The 25,022-nt window shown below is 43.4% G+C and overlaps 1 protein-coding gene across 1 annotated transcript in view; it reads right to left on the reverse strand.

Moving 5' to 3' along the window:
* Positions 1-1,217: 1,217 nt before the first annotated feature.
* The window catches only part of LOC124805445 (venom carboxylesterase-6-like), a 135,751-nt gene continuing 111,946 nt past the window's right edge, over positions 1,218-25,022 (reverse strand). The window contains exons 8-10 of the mRNA XM_047266007.1: positions 24,482-24,614; positions 17,306-17,438; positions 1,218-1,365 (exon numbers count right to left, since the gene is read on the reverse strand). Coding sequence (XP_047121963.1) covers positions 1,218-1,365; positions 17,306-17,438; positions 24,482-24,614 — 414 coding nt within the window. The remainder of the gene's footprint in view (positions 1,366-17,305; positions 17,439-24,481; positions 24,615-25,022) is intronic.

Raw genomic sequence — 25,022 nt, forward strand, 5'->3', positions numbered from 1 at the left:
TACGACTCCGGCATGTGACATGTACGTAAGCATCCTCCCTGATCACCTGGAGGCATTCATGTCCGATATGCATTCCGAAGAACTTGGGCAATTCCAGCAGGACAATGCGACACCCCACACGTCCATAATTGCTAAGAGTGGCTCCATAAACACTCTTATGAGTTTAAACATTTCTGCTGACCACCAAACTCCCCAGACATGAACAATATTGAGCATATCTGGGATGCCTTGCAATGTGCTCTTCAGAAGAAATCTCCACTCTCTCGTACTCTTACGGATTTGTGGACAGTCCTGCAGGATTCATGGTGTCAATTCCCCCCCCCCCCCCCATTCAGACATTAGTTGAGTCCATGCCACGTCGTGTTGCGGCACTTCTGCGTGCTCGCGGGCGCCCTACGCGATATTAGGCAGATGTATCAGTTTCTTTAGCCTTCCAGTGTAAAAATGCTGAAAGCAAATCCAAGGATAGTAAGCAATGTCTATCTTAAGTGAATGTAAAGTAATTCATTATGTTCATTTATTTGTTAATCTCTTACATAAAAGTATTTCTTCTTCACTCTGTAATACTCCACACTAGATTTTCTCAAAATTCATTTTCTTCTACAGGGTGTTTATCAAGTTCCTTACCACTTCTGTCTTAACGTTACAGATTCCGACACTCCTACAGCCAGTATAAAAGAAAGTATACAATACAACAAAGGACAGCTGACACTGCTGACCGCCTACATCGTTATCACCCGAATGCCACATTTCCTCGGAGGTGGACTGGCCGAGCATTGCCAAGACTTTGGACTCACCGCTCACCCGATTTGAATCCAGTGGACATTTTCGTTGGGAGATTTATGAAGTCCGAGGTGTATCAAGTAATATACGATAATCTTCAACAACTGAAAAACCACAGTTTTGAAGGCGTAGAACAAAGCTAGCAGTGTTAACAAGCACTCTTTGGGCTACGTAGGAACGATGGGACCTGCGCTTACCTTGCAGGGTCATCACATTGAAATGAACTAAATTTGTATCAAGAAGTATATGAATTATGTTCACGCTGTTAAGAGCCTTTAATATAGTGTTCAAGTGGAAAATTGTGACTTTATAAACACCCACTATTTCAATGAATAATTCACATTACTACAGTATACAAAATAACAAATGCACACAGTTGAGCAACAATGTAATTAGCAGACTTTCTGGTAACCGATACAGACGTCCACATTCCTTTACAGTGGAATGTTCTGGTGCCAGAAGTCCATACGTTCCTTGTAAACATCTTGTTTAAGTTCAAATGTGTCGGTAATGTGCAAGTAGTAAAGGTTGCTGTTGTCGAAAGGTTCCCAGACTATCTGCTCGCCTTCTGGAGACGGAGTCCTGGAACAAAAGAGGAGGTTCCAATAATGTCAGCCGCTGTCACATAGAAGGTTTCAGTATCAACAGTCTATTCAAACGACTTCTTTATTCTTAAACTAGGTGTTTCATTTATCTTGACCACCTCAAATAGCTTTGCGTCCGGCAGTAAAATAGAAAATGTACCAAAAAAATGTCATTTATCTACCAGAGAGACATTAAACAGCATAATTTCCTTTCTCGTAACTTTGTACATTACGAAGATACGTCTTTTTTGAATAGCACTCCGTATCTTTTATTCAGTAATCCACGCGTTCGTGTTCATACACGTGTCAAAGTATACCATTCACGCGAACATATTCTTAACTGCATAACTCCATTTGTTGGATCTGTAAGTAAATAAATGAAAACACGAGAAAAGGGACTATCTTTACTGTACACTGCTTGAAACTACCACACTACAGCTTATGTACTGTAATTAAGAAAACATTATTAAAATTACTGTTCTGCTAACTTACGTTCTCCATAGATGAGCAGCACCCTTACCTTCTCTTTGTCGGTGTGCACCACACTTATACAAAACTACAACCAAAAACGGCGAACTGAGTTACAGGTGTGCATTTTCTGTGAGTCCCCCTTCGGTTACTGTCAGCTCCAGTAAGTGGACGAGTTCCGTTGCCCCGGCTATCTGCACTATGTGTTACACTACTGGCCATTAAAATTGCTGCACCAAGAAGAAATGCAGATGATAAACGGATATTCATTGGACAAATATATTATACTAGAGCTGACATGTGATTACATTTTCACGCAATTTGGGTGCATAGATCCTGAGAAATCAGTACCCAGAACAACCACCTCTGGCCGTAATAATGGCCTTGGTACGCCTGGGCATTGAGTCAAACAGAGCTTGGATGGCGTGTACAGGTACAGCTGCCCATGCAGCTTCAACACGATACCACAGTTCATCAAGAGTAGTAACTGGTGTATTGTGACGAGCCAGTTTCTCGGCCACCATTGACCAGACTTTTCAATTGGTGAGAGATCTGGAGAATGTGCTGGCCAGGGCAGTCGAACATAGAATACGGTTTTAGTAACGTCATATTTACATGATACGTTTTTGAGCAGGTCTTCAGGAGAGAAAGTGTATAATCAAATGAAAAATTTAGAATGCTATTTGAAATACACGTACTACCTCTCATACCTTCGTAACGAATGTAGAAACAAAAAACACAGCCACGTGTCCTCCGACGAAAGGAGACCACGAAGGTGGAATCACAGATTTACTTCAGACTTTGTACACCTTTAGTACGCCATTAAAACAACGTAATGTGCAAGTAGTAAGGTGAACTACTCTGAAAATTCCGAGAAAATCGTAAGAGAAGTTTTAAGCGTCTGTTATGTTGCGTATGTCTCTGTGCAAAAGTGCCAGACGTTAGAGACCATGGTGGTCAAGGGGTTAGCTTTCGAGCTTCGTATGCTGGCACTGTATCTCAGCGTGTTCGGTCAGAGGGCTAGTTGCTCTCTGTCAATAAAAAAAAAACTGGGCGACAAGATCTACGACGAACTTGCAAGAGTGTCTTGTGATGTCTGCCCCGACCAAATGCAACGAACAATAACGAAAAAAAAGAGGTAATACGATTAAAAAGAACGCGTGTATATGCGTGAAGTTTTAGTGAATTTCATATTATTTGACTACTTACTATTTTTAATTAAATTTAATTATTAGAACAAACATATTTATATAACTAACGACAAGTAAATGAAGAAACGCATATAATTTTCCTGAAAATGTATGCCTGTCGTGATTTGCGAAATCCATTATACATGCAGCCTGTTAAGATACCCGCAACTACTTTGCACATCGAGTACCAAACACAGAGGCAAGCCCCATGTGGCAGTTAACCTGCGTAATGGTGAGACGTTGCTAATGTAGCGAGAACGAATAGTGTAGGAGGAAATCTTTTAAATATCACAGAATTGACAAACGTACTACAAAAATTAAGTTCGAACGAGAGTCGAACCGTTGTCTCATACACGAATAGTCTAGGTGCAAATCTTTTAAATGTGACAGAATTGACAAACGTACTACAGAAATTAAGTTTGAACGAAAGTCGAACCGTTGTCTCATACACGTTTGTCTTACGTAGCTCGAACGCTATCCACTTTTTTTTTTTATTGATCTCATTTTGTTCGTTATGTTCGGAGCGGAGCGTCCAAATTCATCGTTCATCCATTCACTCAACTTTTTTTATTACAGAGCGCAGCTAATCCTCTAACCGAACACGCTCAACTACCGTGCTGGAAAATGTGTATGTGTGAAAAAAAAAAGCAGGAATGTTTCTCCCTTCAAAGTAGGATAACCTTCATAATCTGAACGCTAAAACTATTACAAGCTACTAACACAAAATAAACATAATTTTTACTTTCAGTCGCACTCTTGACGATAGCTGTGGTGTCACCGCCAGATACCACACTTGCTAGGTGGTAGCCTTTAAATCGGCCGCGGTCCATTAGCATACGTCAGACCCGCGTGTCGCCACTATCAGTGATTGCAGACCGAGCGCCGCCACACGGCATGTCTAGTCTATAGAGACTCCCTAGCACTCGCCCCAGTTGTACAGCCGACATTACTAGCGATGGTTCACTGTCTACATACGCTCTCATTTGCAGAGACGACAGTTTGGTATAGCCTTCAGCTACGTAATTTGCTACGACCTAGCAAGGCGCCATATTCAGTTACTATAGTTACTTCAAGAATGTATTCTGAACAGATAATATTGTGAATCATGTACCGTCAAGAGCGACGTTCATCATTAATGGATTAAAGTTAAGTATCACACTAATTATGTACGCTTTCTGAATTCTCATTCCTTGTCATACACCAGACCTCCCGTCAGTATAGTTCTTCCCTCCTCATGCCAGCCTGCGTGAGCTAAAACGCGTGCATTTCGGCCTCCACTCGTAACACGGTGTTGACTCTTCTGCTAACACAAAAATAGCCTTATTTAGAAACAAACAGCTGTGGTTGTTCTAGTTGCATATACCTAGGTCACGCACCAGTCACAGGCACACAAACCCGTGCTGAGGAATAAACTGATGACCGTTGTCAGACACACTTGTGGTGAAACACCGAAGCAAACAAGGCGTAGATTAACGAGTTTCTCCCGTTCCACATCGAAACCATTAACAGTTAGGGGCATGTGCAATCATCGCTACCTCTGTTCACACTTCGTGCCCGTTTGCTATTCTTCAGAATTCTGTCGAATCCCAATTCTCAATTATTTGTACTTAGTATTTTTCACGCTAAAACATTAACCACTCGTCAATTCACTAGTATACTATGTTTTTATCTCGGTCATTCGTGATTACCATATAAAATCGATCAGTTTCAATAACACTGAAATTACAACATCTTGTTTCGAATATGTAAAAATGCCTTTACGCATCAGTAATGGAAATCTCAAGTATTTCAAGCAATAAGTCCTACGATATCCGTAACTGTTCTTAAGTTACGCTCTGGCCCATTATCTGTGATGACATCATTGTTAACTCATGATGTTTTAGAAGGATGATGACGAAGGCGAATTGGCGAAAGCTGTCTTTAATGGCAAGAAATTTTTGAATTTTGTATTTAGAAATTAGTACATTCCAGAGAAATATATTCTAAACCTCGTTAACGGCGATCACGAGACGGACAGCGGGTCTAAACGACGCACCCAGAGAGTAAATTTAACCCATACTGTCACAATACACCTGCTTCAACAAGTAAAACTTTTTCAGAAAGTGATCATTTGAGTGAAATTTGGTACAAAAAGAAAGAAATAGTGGCTAAAGGTGCTATACATCTCTAATCGAAAATATTCTGACATCTGAAATCGCGTTTTAATATTGAATTTTGAAGTGCTACGAAGTTAATCCAAAAATAATGTTATACATGTGGTGGACAAAATAAATCTGGTTCAGAAAATATTTCACGCATCTTAAGACAAGCAACCCAACATACATTGTCCACACTTGCGGCAGACGACATAAGTTGGAGTGCCTATTAAGAGCTTGCCAATTTTACACTGCGCAGGTGAATTGAAAGGGTCACTGTTTTCAAACACCGTCATTTCCCCCCACTGCGACGCAGACGTGTGAAATTTGACTCAGAGGTGCTACACCCTCTGTAATAGTGAAAAAGTGTGGTTCCCTGAGACGTCACCCTCCAACTCAGCTATGTTTCAAACACCAAGGTGTCGACACCTACGAAAAAAGGCCAGAGCTCAGAAGTTCAAGTGAAGTGTAAGGTGTGTTATTGATGTCATACTGGCAGCAAATCTCGCCACAGCTCTGCCGAACACCTCTGTGGACTTGTCATATGATGGTGACGTCATCACAATGCTCTAGCATGCAGGGTGTAACGACTAGGGATCGTTCAAAACCATTAGGCGACATTTGAACATTATCCAAAGTAGCAAAGGGTGTTTATGCTTACTTAGCCCTGCTGTTTTACACTCTCCTGTGTCGTGATCACGTGTCACGTGACGCTGACATGTACATAAACAGAAAAGTGTAGTCTCCCACTAAGGCTCCCCAGTTTGGCCAAACCCTCGCTGCCACCTGTGGGCCTTGGTTGAGCACTTTGAAAATGTACCTGTGCACAGGCAACCCTTTACAAATTCCTAGGCGCCTGAGATGAGGCAACCCCTCGACGTCCTCCATCTGAATGACAATAAACTGCTACTTTAGTACTCCGTGGCATCTGACCTCTATCGCAGAGATGGCAAGAGAAGGGCTGAGATACAGTCAAGGGGAGAGTGGGTGACCATATTCCCATCGTGTGACACATCAGTGATCGCGTTGGACAGAATTGTTTTGAAATTTGATGTCAATGTGCAGTTAATGAACCTTACATCTCCCACGAACGTCTCAGCTCTGGCCTTTTTCCGCATATGTCGACAACTTCGAATAGTCGCCGAGCCTGAGGGTGACGTGGTAGGGGACCACGCTTTTGCATCATTACAGAAAAAGTTTGTGCTACAGCGTAAAATCAAGCGCCGGCACGCCAGTCTGGAACAATAGAGCAGAGAGAGCTGTGACAAGACGTCAGCCAGTAGCACACTGACCGACCCCTCTCCAGGACGACAAAGCGACAGCAGCGGCCGCTATATGACGAGGACGTAAGCGCCGCGCCCGAGTGGATGCGGCCCAGTCGAACAGGAGCCTCAAGGCTAGCGACATGCATAGAAGCGTCGAAGCTCATTACTTCGCTTGTATTGAAATTTTTATAGTGAAAAAGCTTGTTTATTTCGAATGTCGCCCTTTGATTGCGACACATCTATGTAATTCTCAAAGTTAAGTATTGTCATTTATCTTTCGTAATAAAATTCATAAATACAATTTGCTTGAATTGTTGTCTAGCGATCCGAGGAAGCAGGTTTCCGTGATACCCCATATTCGACGACTATATAGGATTTGTTTGTAGGCACATTTGAGCCAAATTTCTAACTTCTGCGTCGCAATGGGTGATCGGGGGGGGGGGGGGGGGGGGGAGGGGGCGGAAACGACGGACTCTAAAAAAGTGACCTTTTAAATCATTTACGCACTGTATTTTCCCACCCTGTCTATGAAATCATACTAGATTACGTAATAAAATGGGCCCTCTCCTTGAATTTTTTTTGGTGAAAGTATACTGTAGCCGTGCCACTACAGCTTATCATAATGTTCGCAGGAAACGTGCACAAGAACGCAGTCCTGCAGTTACATCGCTCACTGTCATTTGTTGTAGAATTATGGAATCAATTTGATGCTGGCGTCCATCATTGCAATGGAGATCAGCAGCTGCTCTGTAAATACCAACAATGTTATGGAAACCCCCAGGTTGTGAAAAACTGAGTCCATCCCATTTCTTTCCGAGACCCAAAACGCCGTTGTAACAGTGCTAAGGTTGATTCTCTGCTCCTTGGTTTCCGTAAAGCATTTGACACAGTTCCAAATCGAAGGAGTTAAACCTGATAGGGAGGCTTACAAACAGTCTTTACGAGTGGAATAGGATGTGGATCAGAATAGGAGGTGTGGGTAACTTAATAGATGGACATTACGATTATCCTCTGTCTGAAACATTATGGTCACTGAGACTATGAAATATTTAAGGTTAAATTCGTAAAGGCGTTGTGCATCCCTCTACAGACATCGTAAACTTTGAAAAGGGGCAACCAGTGTATATACACTCCTGGAAATTGAAATAAGAACACCGTGATTTCATTGTCCCAGGAAGGGGAAACTTTATTGACAGATTCCTGGGGTCAGATACATCACATGATCACACTGACAGAACCACAGGCACATAGACACAGGCAACAGAGCATGCACAATGTCGGCACTAGTACAGTGTATATCCACCTTTCTCAGCAATGCAGGCTGCTATTCTCTCATGGAGACGATCGTACAGATGCTGGATGTAGTCCTGTGGAACGGTTTGCCATGCCATTTCCACCTGGCGCCTCAGTTGGACCAGCGTTCGTGCTGGACGTGCAGACCGCGTGAGACGACGCTTCATCCAGTCCCAAACATGCTCAATGGGGGACAGATCCGGAGATCTTGCTGGCCAGGGTAGTTGACTTACACCTTCTAGAGCACGTTGGGTGGCACGGGATACATGCGGACGTGCATTGTCCTGTTGGAACAGCAAGTTCCCTTGCCGGTCTAGGAATGGTAGAACGATGGGTTCGATGACGGTTTGTATGTACCGTGCACTATTCAGTGTCCCGTCGACAATCACCAGTGGTGTACGGCCAGTGTAGGAGATCGCTCCCCACACCATGATGCCGGGTGTTGGCCCTGTGTGCCTCGGTCGTATGCAGTCCTGATTGTGGCGCTCACCTGCACGGCGCCAAACACGCATACGACCATCATTGGCACCAAGGCAGAAGCGACTCTCATCGCTGAAGACGACACGTCTCCATTCGTCCCTCCATTCACGCCTGTCGCGACACCACTGGAGGCGGGCTGCACGATGTTGGGGCGTGAGCGGAAGACGGCCTAACGGTGTGCGGGACCGTAGCCCAGCTTCATGGAGACCGTTGCGAATGGTCCTCGCCGATACCCCAGGAGCAACAGTGTCCCTAATTTGCTGGGAAGTGGCGGTGCGGTCCCCTACGGCACTGCGTAGGATCCTACGGTCTTGGCGTGCATCCGTGCGTCGCTGCGGTCCGGTCCCAGGTCGACGGGCACGTGCACCTTCCGCCGACCACTGGCGACAACATCGATGTACTGTGGAGACCTCACGCCCCACGTGTTGAGCAATTCGGCGGTACGTCCACCCGGCCTCCCGCATGCCCACTATACGCCCTCGCTCAAAGTCCGTCAACTGCACATACGGTTCACGTCCACGCTGTCGCGGCATGCTACCAGTGTTAAAGACTGCGATGGAGCTCCGTATGCCACGGCAAACTGGCTGACACTGACGGCGGCGGTGCACAAATGCTGCGCAGCTAGCGCCATTCGACGGCCAACACCGCGGTTCCTGGTGTGTCCGCTGTGCCGTGCGTGTGATCATTGCTTGTACAGCCCTCTCGCAGTGTCCGGAGCAAGTATGGTGGGTCTGACACACCGGTGTCAATGTGTTCTTTTTTCCATTTCCAGGAGTGTACATGTTCCAAATGACAATGGTCACAGCAGTCGATCCATTCGTGAGTCATTAGATCTATCCCATGAGCCGCTCTACGTCTAAACTGTGAAGATGTTCCGTCATACTGAAATCTCATGTGCAAATGTCTAGCACAAGGATATTTTTCAGTAACAGTAAATACATTTTACAAGAATTCAGCACAGACACCTGTCAAACAGTTCGTTAAAGTAGCAGGCCCAGTTAGTAGCGCCTTGGTCACGACTCCTACAGTTTTGCAGAAAGTCACGAACTACGTAAGCATTATCGTCGAACAACTGAGAGTCAGCTGCGAATGGTGTCGCTAAACAATAGAATAATTTTCAATATGTGACACCTAATGGAATTAATAAGCGATTTGTTGCTAGCCAATGACCAAAGTGCAAGTGCACTCACTAATTTCGAGTAAGAGTCCTTTCAGACATCTTGACAGATACACACTAGCCAACACGACCGCATCTCAAAGGCAATGTCCGTACCACGAGCTCCTACAACATTTTCGAATTTCTCTGAAAGTCAGTAGATACAACAAATCAACATTATTACTAGCATTTGCAGTTTCTGTGTTGTGCGATATACTACGTAAAGTCTTTCAGAAATGCATGCATACCTGAAGGAAAAAAATTGGAAATTTGTGATAAGTTCTACGGGACCAAACTGCTGAGGTCGTCTGTCCCTAAACTTGTTGTTGTTGTTGTGGTCTTCAGTACTGAGACTGGTTTGATGCAGCTCTCCATGCTACTCTATCCTGTGCAAGCTTCTTCATCTCCCAGTACTTACTGCAACCTACATCCTTCTGAATCTGCTTAGTGTATTGATCTCTTGGTCTCCCTCTACGATTTTTACCCTCCACGCTGCCCTCCAATGCTAAATTTGTGATCCCTTGATGCCTCAAAACATGTCCTACCATCCGATCCCTTCTTCTAGTCAAGTTGTGCCACAAACTTCTCTTCTCCCCAATCCTATTCAATACCTCCTCATTAGTTACGTGATCTACCCACCTTATCTTCAGCATTCTTCTGTAGCACCACATTTCGAAAGCTTCTATTCTCTTCTTGTCCAAACTGGTTATCGTCCATGTTTCACTTACATACATGACTACACTCCATACAAATACTTTCAGAAACGACTTCCTGACACTTAAATCTATACTCGATGTTAACAAATTTCTCTTCTTCAGAAACGATTTCCTTGCCATTGCCAGTCTACATTTTATATCCTCTCTGCTTAGACCATCATCAGTTATTTTACTCCCTAAATAGCAAAACGCCTTTACTACTTTAAGTCTCTCATTTCCTAATCTAATCCCCTCAGCATCACCCGATTTAATTTGACTACATTCCATTATCCTCGTTTTGCTTTTGTTGATGTTCATCTTATATCCTCCTTTCAAGACACTGTCCATTCCATTCAACTGCTCTTCCAAGTCCTTTGCTGTCTCTGACAGAATTATAATGTCATCGGCGAACCTCAAAGTCCCTAAACTTACACACTACTTAATCTAACTTAAGCTAACTCACGCTAAAGACAACACACACACACACACACACACACACACACACACACACACATGCCCGAGGGAGGACTCGAACCTCCGACTGGAGCAGCAGAGCGAACCGTGACAAGGCGCCCGAGACCGCAGGCTAACCAGCGCGGCCCATGCCTGAAGGACATTGCATTATACATCGTATTACTTTACACTGCAAATACAATCTCGTGCCTAGACAAGACCGTGACAGTGATAATGAAAGTCTCTCCCTGTGTGCGAATTACAGCAACGGTGTGAGTGAAGGACGTAGACACACAACGGTATATGGAGATTTGGATCGGTCCGTGAGGCGTCGCACGAATAGGCGACATGGTTGAAGCGAATGCTAGCGATACACGGGAAATCAGGGTTCGAGTCCTGGTCCGACACAAATTTTCATTGTCACTAATCCGTTGTGCCGCTGAAGTCTAATCATACTCGTACATTTAATTCAAATCCGCATTAGACGGTTTTACTTCGGTCACTATGGTTGTGAAAACTTTCCCAGCAGCGGTGTACTGAAAACTGCAGCACGCAGAAAGGAGAGCCCTAATGACTGAAAATTCTGATGATTCGTAGATAGGTGACCAGAAAATGATGATTCAGATTCAGGATGTTCTGTTAGATTCCACAGCGGCCTCTTTTGAGGGACACAGTACTATAAACTTTTACACTTCAGCAAAATTTGGGTAACAACACATTTCAATGTTTTACTACTTCGTGAATTTTATAAATGTAAGTAGAAGTTTCTACCTTGATGATGGTAACAATAAATATGACTGTAAGAACGAGAATTCATTAATTTTAACGCTAATTCTAAAACATTTTCAGATATAAAATCATTTATTCTCCTGTTGTGTATAATTGACGTAATGCTAAAAAAATCTAGTTTGAAAATAGTAAATTTATATTAGTTAGTGCGATAACCTATTCAGATAACATCTATGTTGAGGTGCACCCAACCTACAGTCTTTAGTTTTCAGACATCGGCCAGCCTGGACAGAAACGTTAGTTAGCTTTGAGTAGTCAGATTTATGTAGCTGCAAGACATAACCTGATAACGCTTGAGACATAGCGTAATTAACAGTTTAATTTGGAACGAAACATTTAGTGGTCTTATGTGTGTTTACAAGTAATGAGCAAAACAGGTGTAGTCTTACAGTATTTCGACAAAGGGTACTCAAAATAAAGCAGTTCCCATTTTTTCGAAATATTGTATAATGTGCAAAGAATAGCAGAACACGCAGAAGGATGAATAATGACCACTTACTGTGCTAAGCCAGATCCTAAAATGCTGTTAATTTTGCACTGTGGCCAAGAGGTGGAAAGTGACAGGCTTCAGGAAATGGTTTTGTCATTCCGCGACATCGATATTTCTGCTCATACTGAACACGCCGCTTCCACAGAGATCTGCGCACGAAACATGCCGTTATACTGTAAGAGGGTAGTACGCAACACTGAGTAAGTAATGGCCTAAGCAATGTGACTGTAAAGTTCCGCCAACAGTGATGGTTCGACATTGCAGTACCTGTGCACCTTATCTACTTTAACCACTGCATTAGGTTTCTTGTTCGATAACTACAACCAGTCCATACAGCAGCGGACACGTAAACGCCGTCGCTGAAAGTGTTTTTATTTTGCTATCGAGACTAGCCCCTCTTTAAACTTGCTGTTCAATGAGGTGCATACGTGATACATCAGTGGTGCCAACCTCAGCAAGCTGGGCCGCTTCAGACTAAAAAAAAAGAAAGAAACTCGTGAGGTCATGAATCACAGAACAAAACCACTAGAGGTTTCGTGAATTTCATGAAACCCACGCACATTGGCAGCATTTTTCTCGCGTCGGTTCTCGTTTCACCTCCATACAGAGAACTTCGCTATCTTTCGAAGACCACCTATTTCATGCATCGTTATCATTCTAGGCCACAATTTGTCTCCCACATTTAGCAGTTTCAAAAATTAAGTAAATTCGTTCTACTTCACCTATTTCTGTTAAAAGTATTTTCATCTCGTGTGAAATCATGTGTAAGCGAGCTATAAGTGTACAGAATTACCTAAATGGTTCAAAATTATTTCATGATCGCTATTCTTGTCTGTTTACAATATCGGGGATCTTATAAAGCCCGCCCTGCGTGTATGACCTTGCCCACATAGGGCAGACGACTCCTAGAATGCGGAAGAGATGCAGGGACCACCATAGATACATCCGACTCAAACAGACCAATAAATCTGTCGTTCCAGAGACTGTAGCGACACCAATCACTCTATGAGATGTGAACATGATATTCTAGCGTCGAACGTACCTTTTTGGTACTCGGTGGTGAAAGAAGCAGTTGGAATTCCTTTGGCGAAAAATTTACTTAACAAAAATAGCGCTTTCATCCGCGACATTCATGAAATCCTGCGCGTTCTTTAGTGAAGTGGCAAAGGCGTCGCTACAGCGCAGATAATACTGACACATCGAAACTCCATGGGCCGGCCGCTGAGTTACAGATTCAGTTGATGCATACTCTTTGGTGTCGGCCGATCAACGTCTCTGGCGCATGTTTTTTCTGCGATTTAAAAAGAGGCAACAAACACTGAGGCGTGCTGTAGCTTCAACTGACGCACTAAATATTAAAAAAAGAACTCTCGAAATGTAATGCATTGGATTGTTTATTTTTTGCATTTGAGTATTAAATAATATGCTTTTTGTTCTTTCTGAAAACATAAACGTGTTCAATTCAAAAATGGTTCAAATGGCTCTGAGCACTATGGGACTCAACTGCTGAGGTCATTAGTCCCCTAGAACTTAGAACTAGTTAAACCTAACTAACCTAAGGACATCACAAACATCCATGCCCAAGGCAGGATTCGAACCTGCGACCGTAGCGGTCTTGCGGTTCCAGACTGCAGCGCCTTTAACCACACGGCCACTTCGGCCAGCTCGTGTTCAATTGCATCCAGTTTGAAACAGTTTAGCAAGTTGTTATTTTCTTAGTATTCTGTCAGAGAAAGAGCTTAGTAACGTATCGATAGGCAGCAATGTAAATCTAATAGCAGAGTGAATATAAATAGTAGCTGAAGTTCGTTGTTGACTAACAAGCTGCATGTCTAGAAACGTTTTCGGTGGATGGTACGTATTGTGAACTTAATGGACTTACACTGATGAGTCAAAACATAGTAGCTTGTTTGTCCGTCTTTGGAACGAAATACATCACTGATCCGGCGAGCCAGGAATCCGACAGTTTGTTGGTATGTTTGTGGACGTATGTGTAATTACATGTCTACGTACAAGTATGTAATTCACGTAAGTAACAGACCGCTGATTTACGTATGCGGTGATGGCGTCCAATAGCCACCCACATGGGTTCCATTGGACTTACATTACGAAAATTTGGTTGCCGAGACATCATCGTGAGTTCACTATAATGCTCCTCAAACCACTGCAGCACGGTTCTGGCTCCGAAACACGACAGTTATACTGCTGAGAAGAGATGCAGGTGGTTCGCAGCTGTCAGCGTGTCTTCCATTACTACCACAGGTCCCACGCAAGCGCAGGAGAATGTCTCTCATAGCATAATATTGCTTCCACCAGCCTGCGTCCGTGGTACGCTGCACGTTTCGAGCCACCGTTCACCTCGATGACGGCGTTTGTGGCAACGACCATCGACCTTGTGTAATGAAAATGTGATTCACCCGCAGAGCCGGAACGTTTCCGCTGATCGATGGTTGAATCCCGATGATCGCGTGCCCACTGCAGTCGTAATTGACGAAGTCACTGTGTCAACGTGTGAACACGTAGGGGTGGTCTGCTGCGGAGCTCCATGTTTAGCAATGTACGATGAATGGCTTGCTGCGAAACACTTGCGTGTGTAGTGTACCAGCTCCGTGCTCTTTCGGCAGAGGTGCCACAGATCACCATCTGTCCTGCTTCACAGAGAGTACAAGCCTCCGAACCCCACGTTCTGCAACGAGCGAGGCGGCGCAGTGGTTAGCCCACTGGACTCTCATTCGGGAGGACGACGGTTCAAACCCGCGTCCCGCCATCCTGATTTACGTTTCCCGTGATTTCCCTAAACCGCTCCAGGCAAATGCCGGGATGGTTCCTTTGAAAGGGCACAGCCAACTTCCTTTCCCATTGTTCCCTAATCCGATGGGACCGATGACCTCGCTGTTTGGTCCCTTCCCCCAAATCAACCAAACAACCATCCCACGTTCTGTGAAGAGTCGTGAACGCCCAAGCACTTAGAGCCTGGTGGTAGTTTCACTGTCCCCCTACCTCTTTCCGTAGATGCTCACACCAGTAGCACGAGGATATTCGACCATCTTCGCCGTTTTCGAGCTACTCGTTCACAGGCTCTACGTAATAACAATCTGCCCTCTGTCAGAGTTGCCTGTTGTGGGTTGGCAGGAGAGCCAACACCGGGTACTAGAGGAAGCCGAAAAGGCACGCGTTTTGGCTCACGCAGGCTGGCGTGAGGTCCGGAACAGGACAAGGAAATTAGACTTTAGAAAAACGGACGTAGCTGGTGGAATACTTAACTTTAATCCATTAATGATGAGCGTCGCTCTTGACTGTACATGATTCAGTATCAATAGTAACTGGTAATGGCGCCTTGCTAGGTCGTAGCAAATGACGTAGCTGAAGGCTATGCTGACTATCGTCTCGGCAAATGAGAGCGTATTTTGTCAGTGAACCATCGCTAGCAAAGTCGGCTGTACAACTGAGGCGAGTGCTAGGAAGTGTCTCTAGACCTGCCGTGTGGCGGCGCTCGGTCTGCAATCACTGATAGTGGCGACACGCGGGTCCGACGTATACTAACGGACCGCGGCCGATTTAAAGGCTACCACCTAGAAAGTGTGGTGTCTGGCGGTGACACCACATTGCCTATCTCAATAGATTTCCCCATTAGCAGCCCGTATCTTCGCTAGGGTGATCCCCCGTCCTTGTCTGCTCCGCTGACATACTTTTGTTACCGCGTCACGTGCCCGCAACGGCATCCAACGTCGCGGGGAACAGCGGTCATTATGTTTTGGTTACCACAGTATGTATCAAAGTGATCCTCGCTATAAACTGCTATCGTAGGAAACAATGTGGACGCTACGACATTGGAACAGCGGAGAGACAAGCTGGTAAGTGAACTGCTTACGGTGGTTAGCGCGGATCGTGATGTTAAAGCACAAGTGTAATAAACTGCCTCTAAGCGTAGATTAATATTTCAAAATGTGATATTAAAGCTACACTCTTCGGACACAGGAGTAAAGAGTCTACTAAGCGAATCATTTTTGACACTGAGAACGTGCTGTGAACTACACTGCACAAGAAAGTCTCACTTCTTCGAAACACCGCAATTGTCTCCCACTGCGACGCATAAGTTTGAGATTTGGCTCAAAGCTATCTACAACAGAAGTGTGTTCCCTGCGAAACCAGTCTCCGGCTCGACGACGCTGCAAACAACAAGGTCTCGTCACACGCGAAAAAAAGACCTCAGCTCCCAAAGTCATACTGGGTGTAAGGTGGGTTAATTATGCCCCACTGACACCAAATGTCACGACAGTTCCGCTCAAGGGTACCACTTCTTTTGATGCCTCTCCGGTGGTCAGTATCGCGACAACCAGCTTTGGAACACGCAATTTTCTCATGGGTGGCCAAGGGAGGCATTTCAGACACTCTGCCGCTCAGAATCGGCACGAAAAGCTTTCAGTCGGAGACATAATGGGCGTCAATAAAACCACCCCTTCCCTTGGGGTGTTGATACCCACACATTTCGTGGCCTAAAACGTAACATTGTTCCAAATAATTTAAAGAATTTTTTGGTAATTTTCAGAGAGTAAACTGAACCTAATTTTTCGTTAATTATTTTTGATTGTAATATGTAATCAATGTGAAAACTTTTTTCCTGACATAGTTTACGGTTTTTTGTTATTCAACAGTGTTACACATTCTCGAACTTCCTGTATTGAAGCGAAAATTTCCATTTTTTTCTTCATTTTTCTATATATAAATGTGTCTGTAGTGTTACTCGTCTGATAGTATGCTTATCCTAATTTCATGACGAATTACGAGTTGTTTCATGCATTACGCAGAGAAAATATGGTTGTCATATATTGTTCGCCATTACTCCAGGTGAGTTCAAGGAATCTGGAAATAACAGGATGATTTTCGTGGGTGAAACTTTAAACATCGTGAAAACATTAAAACTGAAAGATACGTTTTGGTTAGTTTGTTTAAATCGTACAACTCGTCGTACTATGTCACTCCGAAACCGATGTGGGAGCTTGCTCACGTTTTTTGGTAAATATCAGTAATGCTTTCAATTTAAGTGAGTGTAATAGTCAAAGTTTTGTAGGAGTCAAGATTTTTTGTTATTAGTTATTATAAGACCGTGAATGTTATATTCATTTCATTAGTTGCATGTTATATTTCCTCTCCCTTTTGCCATTTTGTCAACAGATTCGCCTTCAGCTTAAAACATCAATTATTTTTAGTGTCAATTCTTTTACGTGAACATGGTCGTTTCTGACAGAAGGAATATTATGAGTGCCCCTGTTGCCTACAATTTCCTTGCGCAAGAATGTTAGGACCTCAAGTAAAGTGAGAAATCTGTACGTCGTACAGTATTGTGCAAAAATAGCATGACAGTTCCTGTGCACATTCACAATTTTCGACAGTGATTTCTACTTCTTTCAAGTGCAGTGAAGTCAATTTGGCGAAGTGCTGTTCACAGTAAAGTGCAGAAAAATTTATCCAGTTGGAAAACATCCAATTCAGAATTTATCAGAAAAAATTAATTCTTACTTACTCATACTTGATGAAGTTGGTCCAAAGTCTCGTCATAGTCGACCTTAAGCGTCCGAAAGTCGACTCAGGATCTGCTAAAATGGGAAGATACTGAAGGTAGAAGACGACACTGCTCTGGGTCGCATGAGGTGTTCCTAAAAGGCAGAAAGTTAGACGCACATGGGTTTGATTTCATAAAATGTGGTTAAAAGTCGTTAAATATGTATGTACTCCAAAATTAATTCTCAACAACACGTAATTCTAATATGAGGAAATAACTCTGAAATTCTCAAGAAATTTTCTTTGTATGTTAGTACACATAAGTAAACGTTAGTTTACAGTATGATTCCGTTGGGACCATGTTTCTTTATATTTTGATGTACCATAGCATTCATGTTTACAGTAGAAATGAACCAATGAAATGTCACTGATATGGTCTTTCTGGCACGTTGTCAGATTATCGCATGTATGGTACACGTTATGATATGAACAGTCACAGAATCACAAGTCGTTCCCATAAGGCAGATTTTCCCGTTGCTTCAAGAATTAATTAATCACGAATAGGAGATAGAGTGTCTTCTTATTTCACCTTGCTTCACAGAAAATCAAGCACCAAAAGAAAATATATCCAGGATGATCAGAAATAATGTTAAAAGCTTGTAAGGGTCTTTAAATGATGTCATCATGCTTTTAGCTGTTGGAATTTTATTTTAATATTGCAATTTCAGCATTAAGGCATATTCAGGTACCTGTAAAACATAATACAACGTAATGATGGTAATGTAAAGTGGGATTAACAGTAGGTACAACCAATTTTATAATTTTTGACGCTCGTGTACTTACAAGATTTTGACATATAGGTGTTGCGGGGTAAGTTGTTCTAAGAAATAATCGTTAGGAAAAAATGCGATGCGTTCCGCCGCTTGCAATTTAATTAGCACTGAGACAGTCAATCAGGTTGTTGCGCGCACAAATTCAAGCACTTGCACGCGCTAAAGTCCGCTAATGCACGTACTTCTGTTGGCCCATGAGTTACCACTTGTTCAAATGTGTCTTTTCCGGAAATGATAAATGTTAGCTAAGTGAACAAAAACTACTTTCGATCCGTTTGATTAAAGCAAAGGAAGAACATGTTTGACGACACTGTCTCTGGCAGGTTGCTTGAATTGGAGCGAGTAACGACCTGATTGGCTAATTTCAAAGCTAATGAAAACGCAAACGCAGCAGCGTATTGAATTTTTTCTTACCCATTATATTTCTCATCACAACCCTCACAAGTTCTTCAGGCTCTGACCACACTGTATATGTAATACAGAATGGTGCCAAATAAGGGTAAGAGACCCCGTTTTTCTTTCAGAATCCCCATACTTCTAATATCCATTTTTTTTACGGATGTATTGCAATATTCCTTGCCCGTATATACTAGAGCAGCACGTCCTATTACGCACAAAGAGAATCTGGATAGAATTCCCTTGTTTATTTTATTTCATAGGCAATATGTGATTGAAACTATTCGTATAATCTGCAGTTGATTACAAATTAACATTCATTAGTTTTGTTTGTTTCACACATAATCACACTGAGATAAGAGGGACGTTTGTGAAATAAGGCCTTTACAGGAGTCTTGTACAACAATTATTTCGAGGAGCTTGTGATTCGGCCTCTGTTCTTATAAGATGTACATTTCTACAGAACTTCGTAGCGTAGACTAATTCTTTTAGTTATTGGAGCAACGCTGTGACGTGTGACAGCGAACGTGCCGTTTGCAAGGTCGTATCCAGTAAACAGTCAGAAGATCACATAAGGAAGGCGGTAGACATTGTCCATTCACTGTAGACGTCTTGCGCTCTGTGGTGATGTTCTTTACAATGCGACTAGCGTCCGAAGGCGTTGCTTTAACATTTACTAGTGGGCTCATACATATATATGAACAAGATAATCTGCAAAGTATATATCATCACGATTGCAGTGGATCTTCTCATGAAACATAACCGACATCTTATGATTAAGGACAAGCACTGTCAAACTTCAGTACTGTCTCGTGAATTCATGTGTGACACGTATAAGGGGCGATCACGAAATTTCTGTTTCAGGCTGTTGCTGTAGCGTATATGCAACGTAGCGCGACTCCGATGCTGGTCTACAAGCACCGACATGAAGGCAAGGGATTAGTTTGGCTTTCGTGTCTTTCCAACGTGCGTGAGATAAATTCGGAAAGATGAACTATGGCGACATTGTTACCAAATACATCCAAATAGAACCAACTCTTTTCTTGGGTGCTGAAGCGCAAACACCGGTAGACATCCATCGGAGAACGAAGAAAGTGTATGGGCAACATGTCTTTCGAAATCGGGATGCTGCTTCGTCCACAATCGCAAATGTCGTAACGCAGAAGTGACGCCAATTCCACTGGGAGATAATCGAGCACCCCCTCCGCGATTATGACGCCTTCGGTCCCTTAAGAAAAGCCTTCACGGTCTATATTATACTTTTCCCACAAATGTTTGCTTTCTTCGTTATAATCAACGAACTCGTCCGGCAAAATAATCCTGTTGTGCTGCACGAAAATACACTCGCCAGCACAGCGGTGTGTTCTTTGGTGTCCTCCGGGAGAAAATTGATCGAAACTATGACATATTACGATATTTCAGTGTCTGTGTTGTGAAGAAGAACGGTGCAGTTATAATGAATCACCCTCCTCAAACAATACCTTTTTCTATAGAGATAGTTAAGTCCCATAGTGCTCAGAGCCATTTTTTCTATAGAGATAACCGATACCATGTATACTATCGATTCTTACATAGGTTAAAATTATCTCAGCTGTTTCACAAAAAGAATTCATATGATTCTGTATACGAAGTGTTATATTTCAGGTTAAAATGTGTAAACATGGAATTAATGTGTTACAAACGATATGTACTAACAGTTAAAATAAAACTTATTTTAAAAATAATTGAAAGTACAAAATTTGTGGCATACTTAAAATTCATATTAGTAATTGTACAATCCAACTGTAATTATTAAATTTATTTCTGGATTGATTTAGAAAATAATGATGTATTTTGGCGAAGATTCTTCTTTGGTAAAGAAAGTTTGTAAACTCTTCTGGTTTGTAAACTCTTTGGAATAATGTGAGTACGAAAGAATGTAAGTAGTGATGAGCATGCCTCTAATGGAGGTAGACGTTTTCTAAGTTTGTCACCAACAATGTACAAAAATTGTTCAAATGGCTCTGAGCACTATGCGACTTAGCTTCTGAGGTCATCAGTCGCCTAGAACTTAGAACTAATTAAAGCTAACTAACCTAAGGACATCACACACATCCATGCCCGAGGCAGATTCGAACCTGCGACCGTAGCGGTCGCTCGGCTCCAGACTGTAGCGCCTAGAACCGCACGGCCACTCCGGCAGCCCAACAATGTAATTACTGGTTTTGTTTATGTTGAAAATGTATAAACCGTGTGATGTTGAAAATTGTGACAAAGAATAAAACTCAAGAATAATACAGGCAAGTCTTCATCAGTTATTTAGTCATCAAGAACCTAAAAAATCGAAATTTCAGCTGCAAGAATGTACCCCTTGTGGTGGTTAATCCACCCTAATCAGCCAATTGATGTTGGGCGGGAGGGCCGGGCCACATAAGCAACATTCACAGTTTATAACAACAACACTTTAATTAACTTTTCTTTGGACAAATAAAATATTATCTTTAATATTCAAAATCCGTACAAGCACGTACAACCGCCCTATTCAAACAACAACATTAATCTTTAATCAAGCATTAAGTGACTTGCAAGTGAATTAAAGTCTATACACAGTAAAGCTCCCCAAAGGAGACTACAATAACGAGATAAAATTTAACCAATAATGGATATCACTTTTTTTTAACACAAAGGAAAATACTAACAGAGACACCCCTTCGTGACACATTTTCAAAACATGTGACGTCATATAGGAACTGGGGGGCCCACTGGATACAGACCAGAGGCGGCTAGACCCAGAACACACAGCAAGCGGGCGAGCTGGACAGGGTGCCGCACAAAGTACACTATAACACTCAAATCTTTTATAAAATCCTTTACAGATCCAAATCAGGGCCGCACGACTCGATTCGGGTAATGTGACTGAGTCCAGTTCCCACACAACAGGCCAGGTTCGGTCTTGCAAACGTGTCAAACACACCACAATCTCTGCGTCGCGCCCCGGCCTGCTCAACCACGCTCGCCTCCGATTCTCCCGCTCCGCGCGGCTCTCCGGCTGTCCCCTTTCTAGCCGCCACGCCCGTCGCGGCCAAAAGCCACGTCAGACGGCCGAACCCAAAGACCACACCATGCCGACCCGATCGATCAATCGATACGAGCCGGCACGGCTCACCCCTAGACGAGACTCTGAGCCATCGACAACAGCAAGATAAGTAAAAAGATGTTCTTTTGTATATCTTACGCCTCTCGAAGATTTTGGAATTTGTGCAAAGAATGAGAATTTTAATAGTGATGTGTGGGAGGGTAAGATTACACACTGTTCCTTCGGACATGCAAGCGTGTCCGAAGGAACATTGCGTCGTAGATCTAACAACACAGACACTTCAATATCGCATTTATCCACGGACACCGGGCAAGCGTCTTTCAATTAAAATGTTTCCCCTGTACAGCTGTATACACAATGAATATAAGAGTGCGGGTTGTAGAAACTTAACGGACGACGCATCGAAGTTGTGTTCTCGCCATGAGTCGTGCAGGGTAGCCTAACCGTATGGCGACCCCTCGCGATAAGAGGGAAATGCGGGTTCGAGTCCCGGTCCGGATAAATTTTCACTGTCGTCATTCCATTACACAGCTGCTGGTTGTGCATATTCGCAACTGCGAATACATCCCATGTATAAAATACCACTTCATGTCATTAAAATGTAGGTACGAAGACTTAATTAACTTTGTACAATCCATTTCCACAGGAATGTTCTGAATATTTACAACTGTCTCTGGATATTAATGGATTACTTGATACAGACAAATTTAACTTGAAGAATACTTAACATAACGTGCACATTAAAGTGCTGCCTAAGACATTTACGACACTGGCGACCTATCTAAAACGATGCCGTCGTCTTGATCATTTACTGCGAACTGAGTGCAGAGTTCCTCTCTTCAGCCACAAGTAGACGAGCGACTGCGGTGGCATAGCAAAGCTCAAGGAATCGTCGTTTTTTCGCCATTTATTGTGTTGTGGGACAGGGGAGGGCTGCCAGCGGCACAATCCACTGCTCTTCAGCCGAGTAATACACTACTGGCCATTAAAATTGCTACACCAAGAAGAAATGCAGATGAAAAACGGGTATTCATTGGAAAAATATATTATACTAGAACTGACATGTGATTACATTTTCACGCAATTTGGGTCCATAGATCCTGAGAAATCAGTACCCAGAACAACCACCTCTGGCCGTAATAACGGCCTTGATATGCCTGAGCATTGAGTCAAATACAGCTTGGATGGCGTGTACTGGTACAGCTGCCCATGCATCTTCAACACGATACCACAGTTCATCAAGAATAGTGTCTGGCGTATTGTGGCGAGCCAGTTGCTCGGCCACCATTGCCTAGACGTTTTCATTTGGTGAGAGATCTGGAGAATGTGCTGGCCAGGGCAGCAGTCGAACATTTTCTGTATCCAGAAAGGCCCGTACAGGACCCCCAACATGCGGTCGTGCATTATCCTGCTGAAATGTAACGCCCAGTGTTTAAAGTGCCGTCAATGCGAACAAGAGGTGACCGAGACATGTAATCAATGGCACCCCATACCATCACGCCGGGTGATACGTCAGAATAGCGATGACGAATACACGCTTCCAAGGTGCGTTCACCGCGATGTCGCCAAACACGGATGCGACCATCGTGATGCTGTAAACAGAACCTGGGTTCATCCGAAAAAATGATGTTTTGCCATTCCTGCACCCAAGTTCGTCGTTCAGTACACCATCGCAGGCGATCCTGTCTGTGATGCAGCATCAAGGGTAACCGTAACCATGGTCTCCGAGCTGATAGTCCGTCCTGCTGCAAACGTCGTCGAACTGTTCGTTCAGATGGTTGTTGCTTAGCAAACGTCCCCATCTGTTGACTCAGGGATCGAGACGTGGCTGCACGATCCGTTACAGCCATGCGGATAAGATGCCTGTCATCACGACAGCTTGTGATACGTGGCCGTTGGCATCCAGCACGACGTTCCGTATTACCCTCCTGAACCCACCGATTCCATATTCTTCTAACAGTCATTGGATCTCGAACAACGCGAGCAGCAATGTCGCGATACGATAAACCGCAATCCCGATAGGCTACAATCCGACCTTTATTAAAGTTGGAAACGCGATGGTACGCATTTCTCCTCGTTACACGAGGCATCACAACAACGTTTCACCAGGCAACACTGGACAACTGCTGTTTGTGTATGAGAAATCGGTTAAAAACTTTCCTCATGTCAGCACGTTGTATGTGTCGCCACCGGCGCCAACCTTGTGTGAATGCTCTCAAAAGCTAATCATTTGCATATCACAGCATCTTCTTCCTGTTGGTTAAATTTGGTGTCTGTAGCACGTCATCTTCGTGGTGTAGCAATTTTAATGGCCAGTAGTGTACATTTAATAAACAGATGAAAACGATATACATAAAAGGCGATAAAAAGGGGGATACAAGAACATAATAAGGGCAGACAATATACATTGAGACGCTCATGAGGTACAGTTTAAAAGTTCAGGTAAAAATAAAAAACACAGTTGACGTAGGAGTCGTGGCTACCCAGCGTTTCTTATAACCTTCTGTGGTTTCGTTGCGAGGTGCCAACCTTGCTTTGACACCCCGCTCTTCGGACGACACTACAAATCGAGTATGAATACAGCAGTTGCGCATCATGGCTTTAACTAGTCGGTTATGTTTTGTGTAGATTATGAGCGCTAAAAAATAATAACACTACGATCCTGTGGTTGCACGCCATTCTTGTCCTCTCGTGTGTCTCTTCTCTTCGCTGCAGCGCAAATGCTTGCTTACGGAGACAGGCGAATGGTGGTTAAGGCTGGCGAACTGACTGTGAATGCTCGTTTGCTTGTCTTCTCCTCAGTTCGCTCCGGTGTAAAGGAGGTTTAAATGGCCGCTGCACGATATAGCCGGTTAATCTATATGTTAGAGTTGCACAAACTGATATGACTGACCATATGTAGTGTTCCCAAGCTCCTCCCCCCTGTAGTCGAACAGGTAGTAGTAGACGGGGGCGGCGTCCGTGTGGTTGGCCACCAACCTCACTGTCGAGTCCACTGGCTCCCCGAAGCCAAGGTCGGTGAGCATCTGAAACAACAGCAACGCAAAAGTTAAGTTCCTTACATACATCATGCTGCTATTTTCTACAGGTAACCGATCCGCAAGTGTAATAAATTATATCTAAATAAAGCCCTGATTCATCTGAAACGTCATTGGGTAACAGTTTACAACAAATATTCGACTGATAGTAGATGCATTAAGATCTTATTTTACACCTGTGGTTCGCAACCTGAGGTAACAACCCCCTGGAGGATAAAATTAAAATTGCTGATGGCTAAAAACAAAATGGCTACGAAACAGATATTTTAATAGATCGTTATTATTATATGTAAAGTGAAGGTGGAGGGGTGAGAATGGGAAGGGAATGGAAGGGATTACCTATGTCAGCTCCATCGTGACATTACGCGGAAGCAGTGGTGACGAGTGGAAATGTGT

Source organism: Schistocerca piceifrons, chromosome 7, assembly GCF_021461385.2.
Source record: "Schistocerca piceifrons isolate TAMUIC-IGC-003096 chromosome 7, iqSchPice1.1, whole genome shotgun sequence".
Taxonomy (NCBI): Eukaryota; Metazoa; Arthropoda; class Insecta; order Orthoptera; family Acrididae; genus Schistocerca; species Schistocerca piceifrons.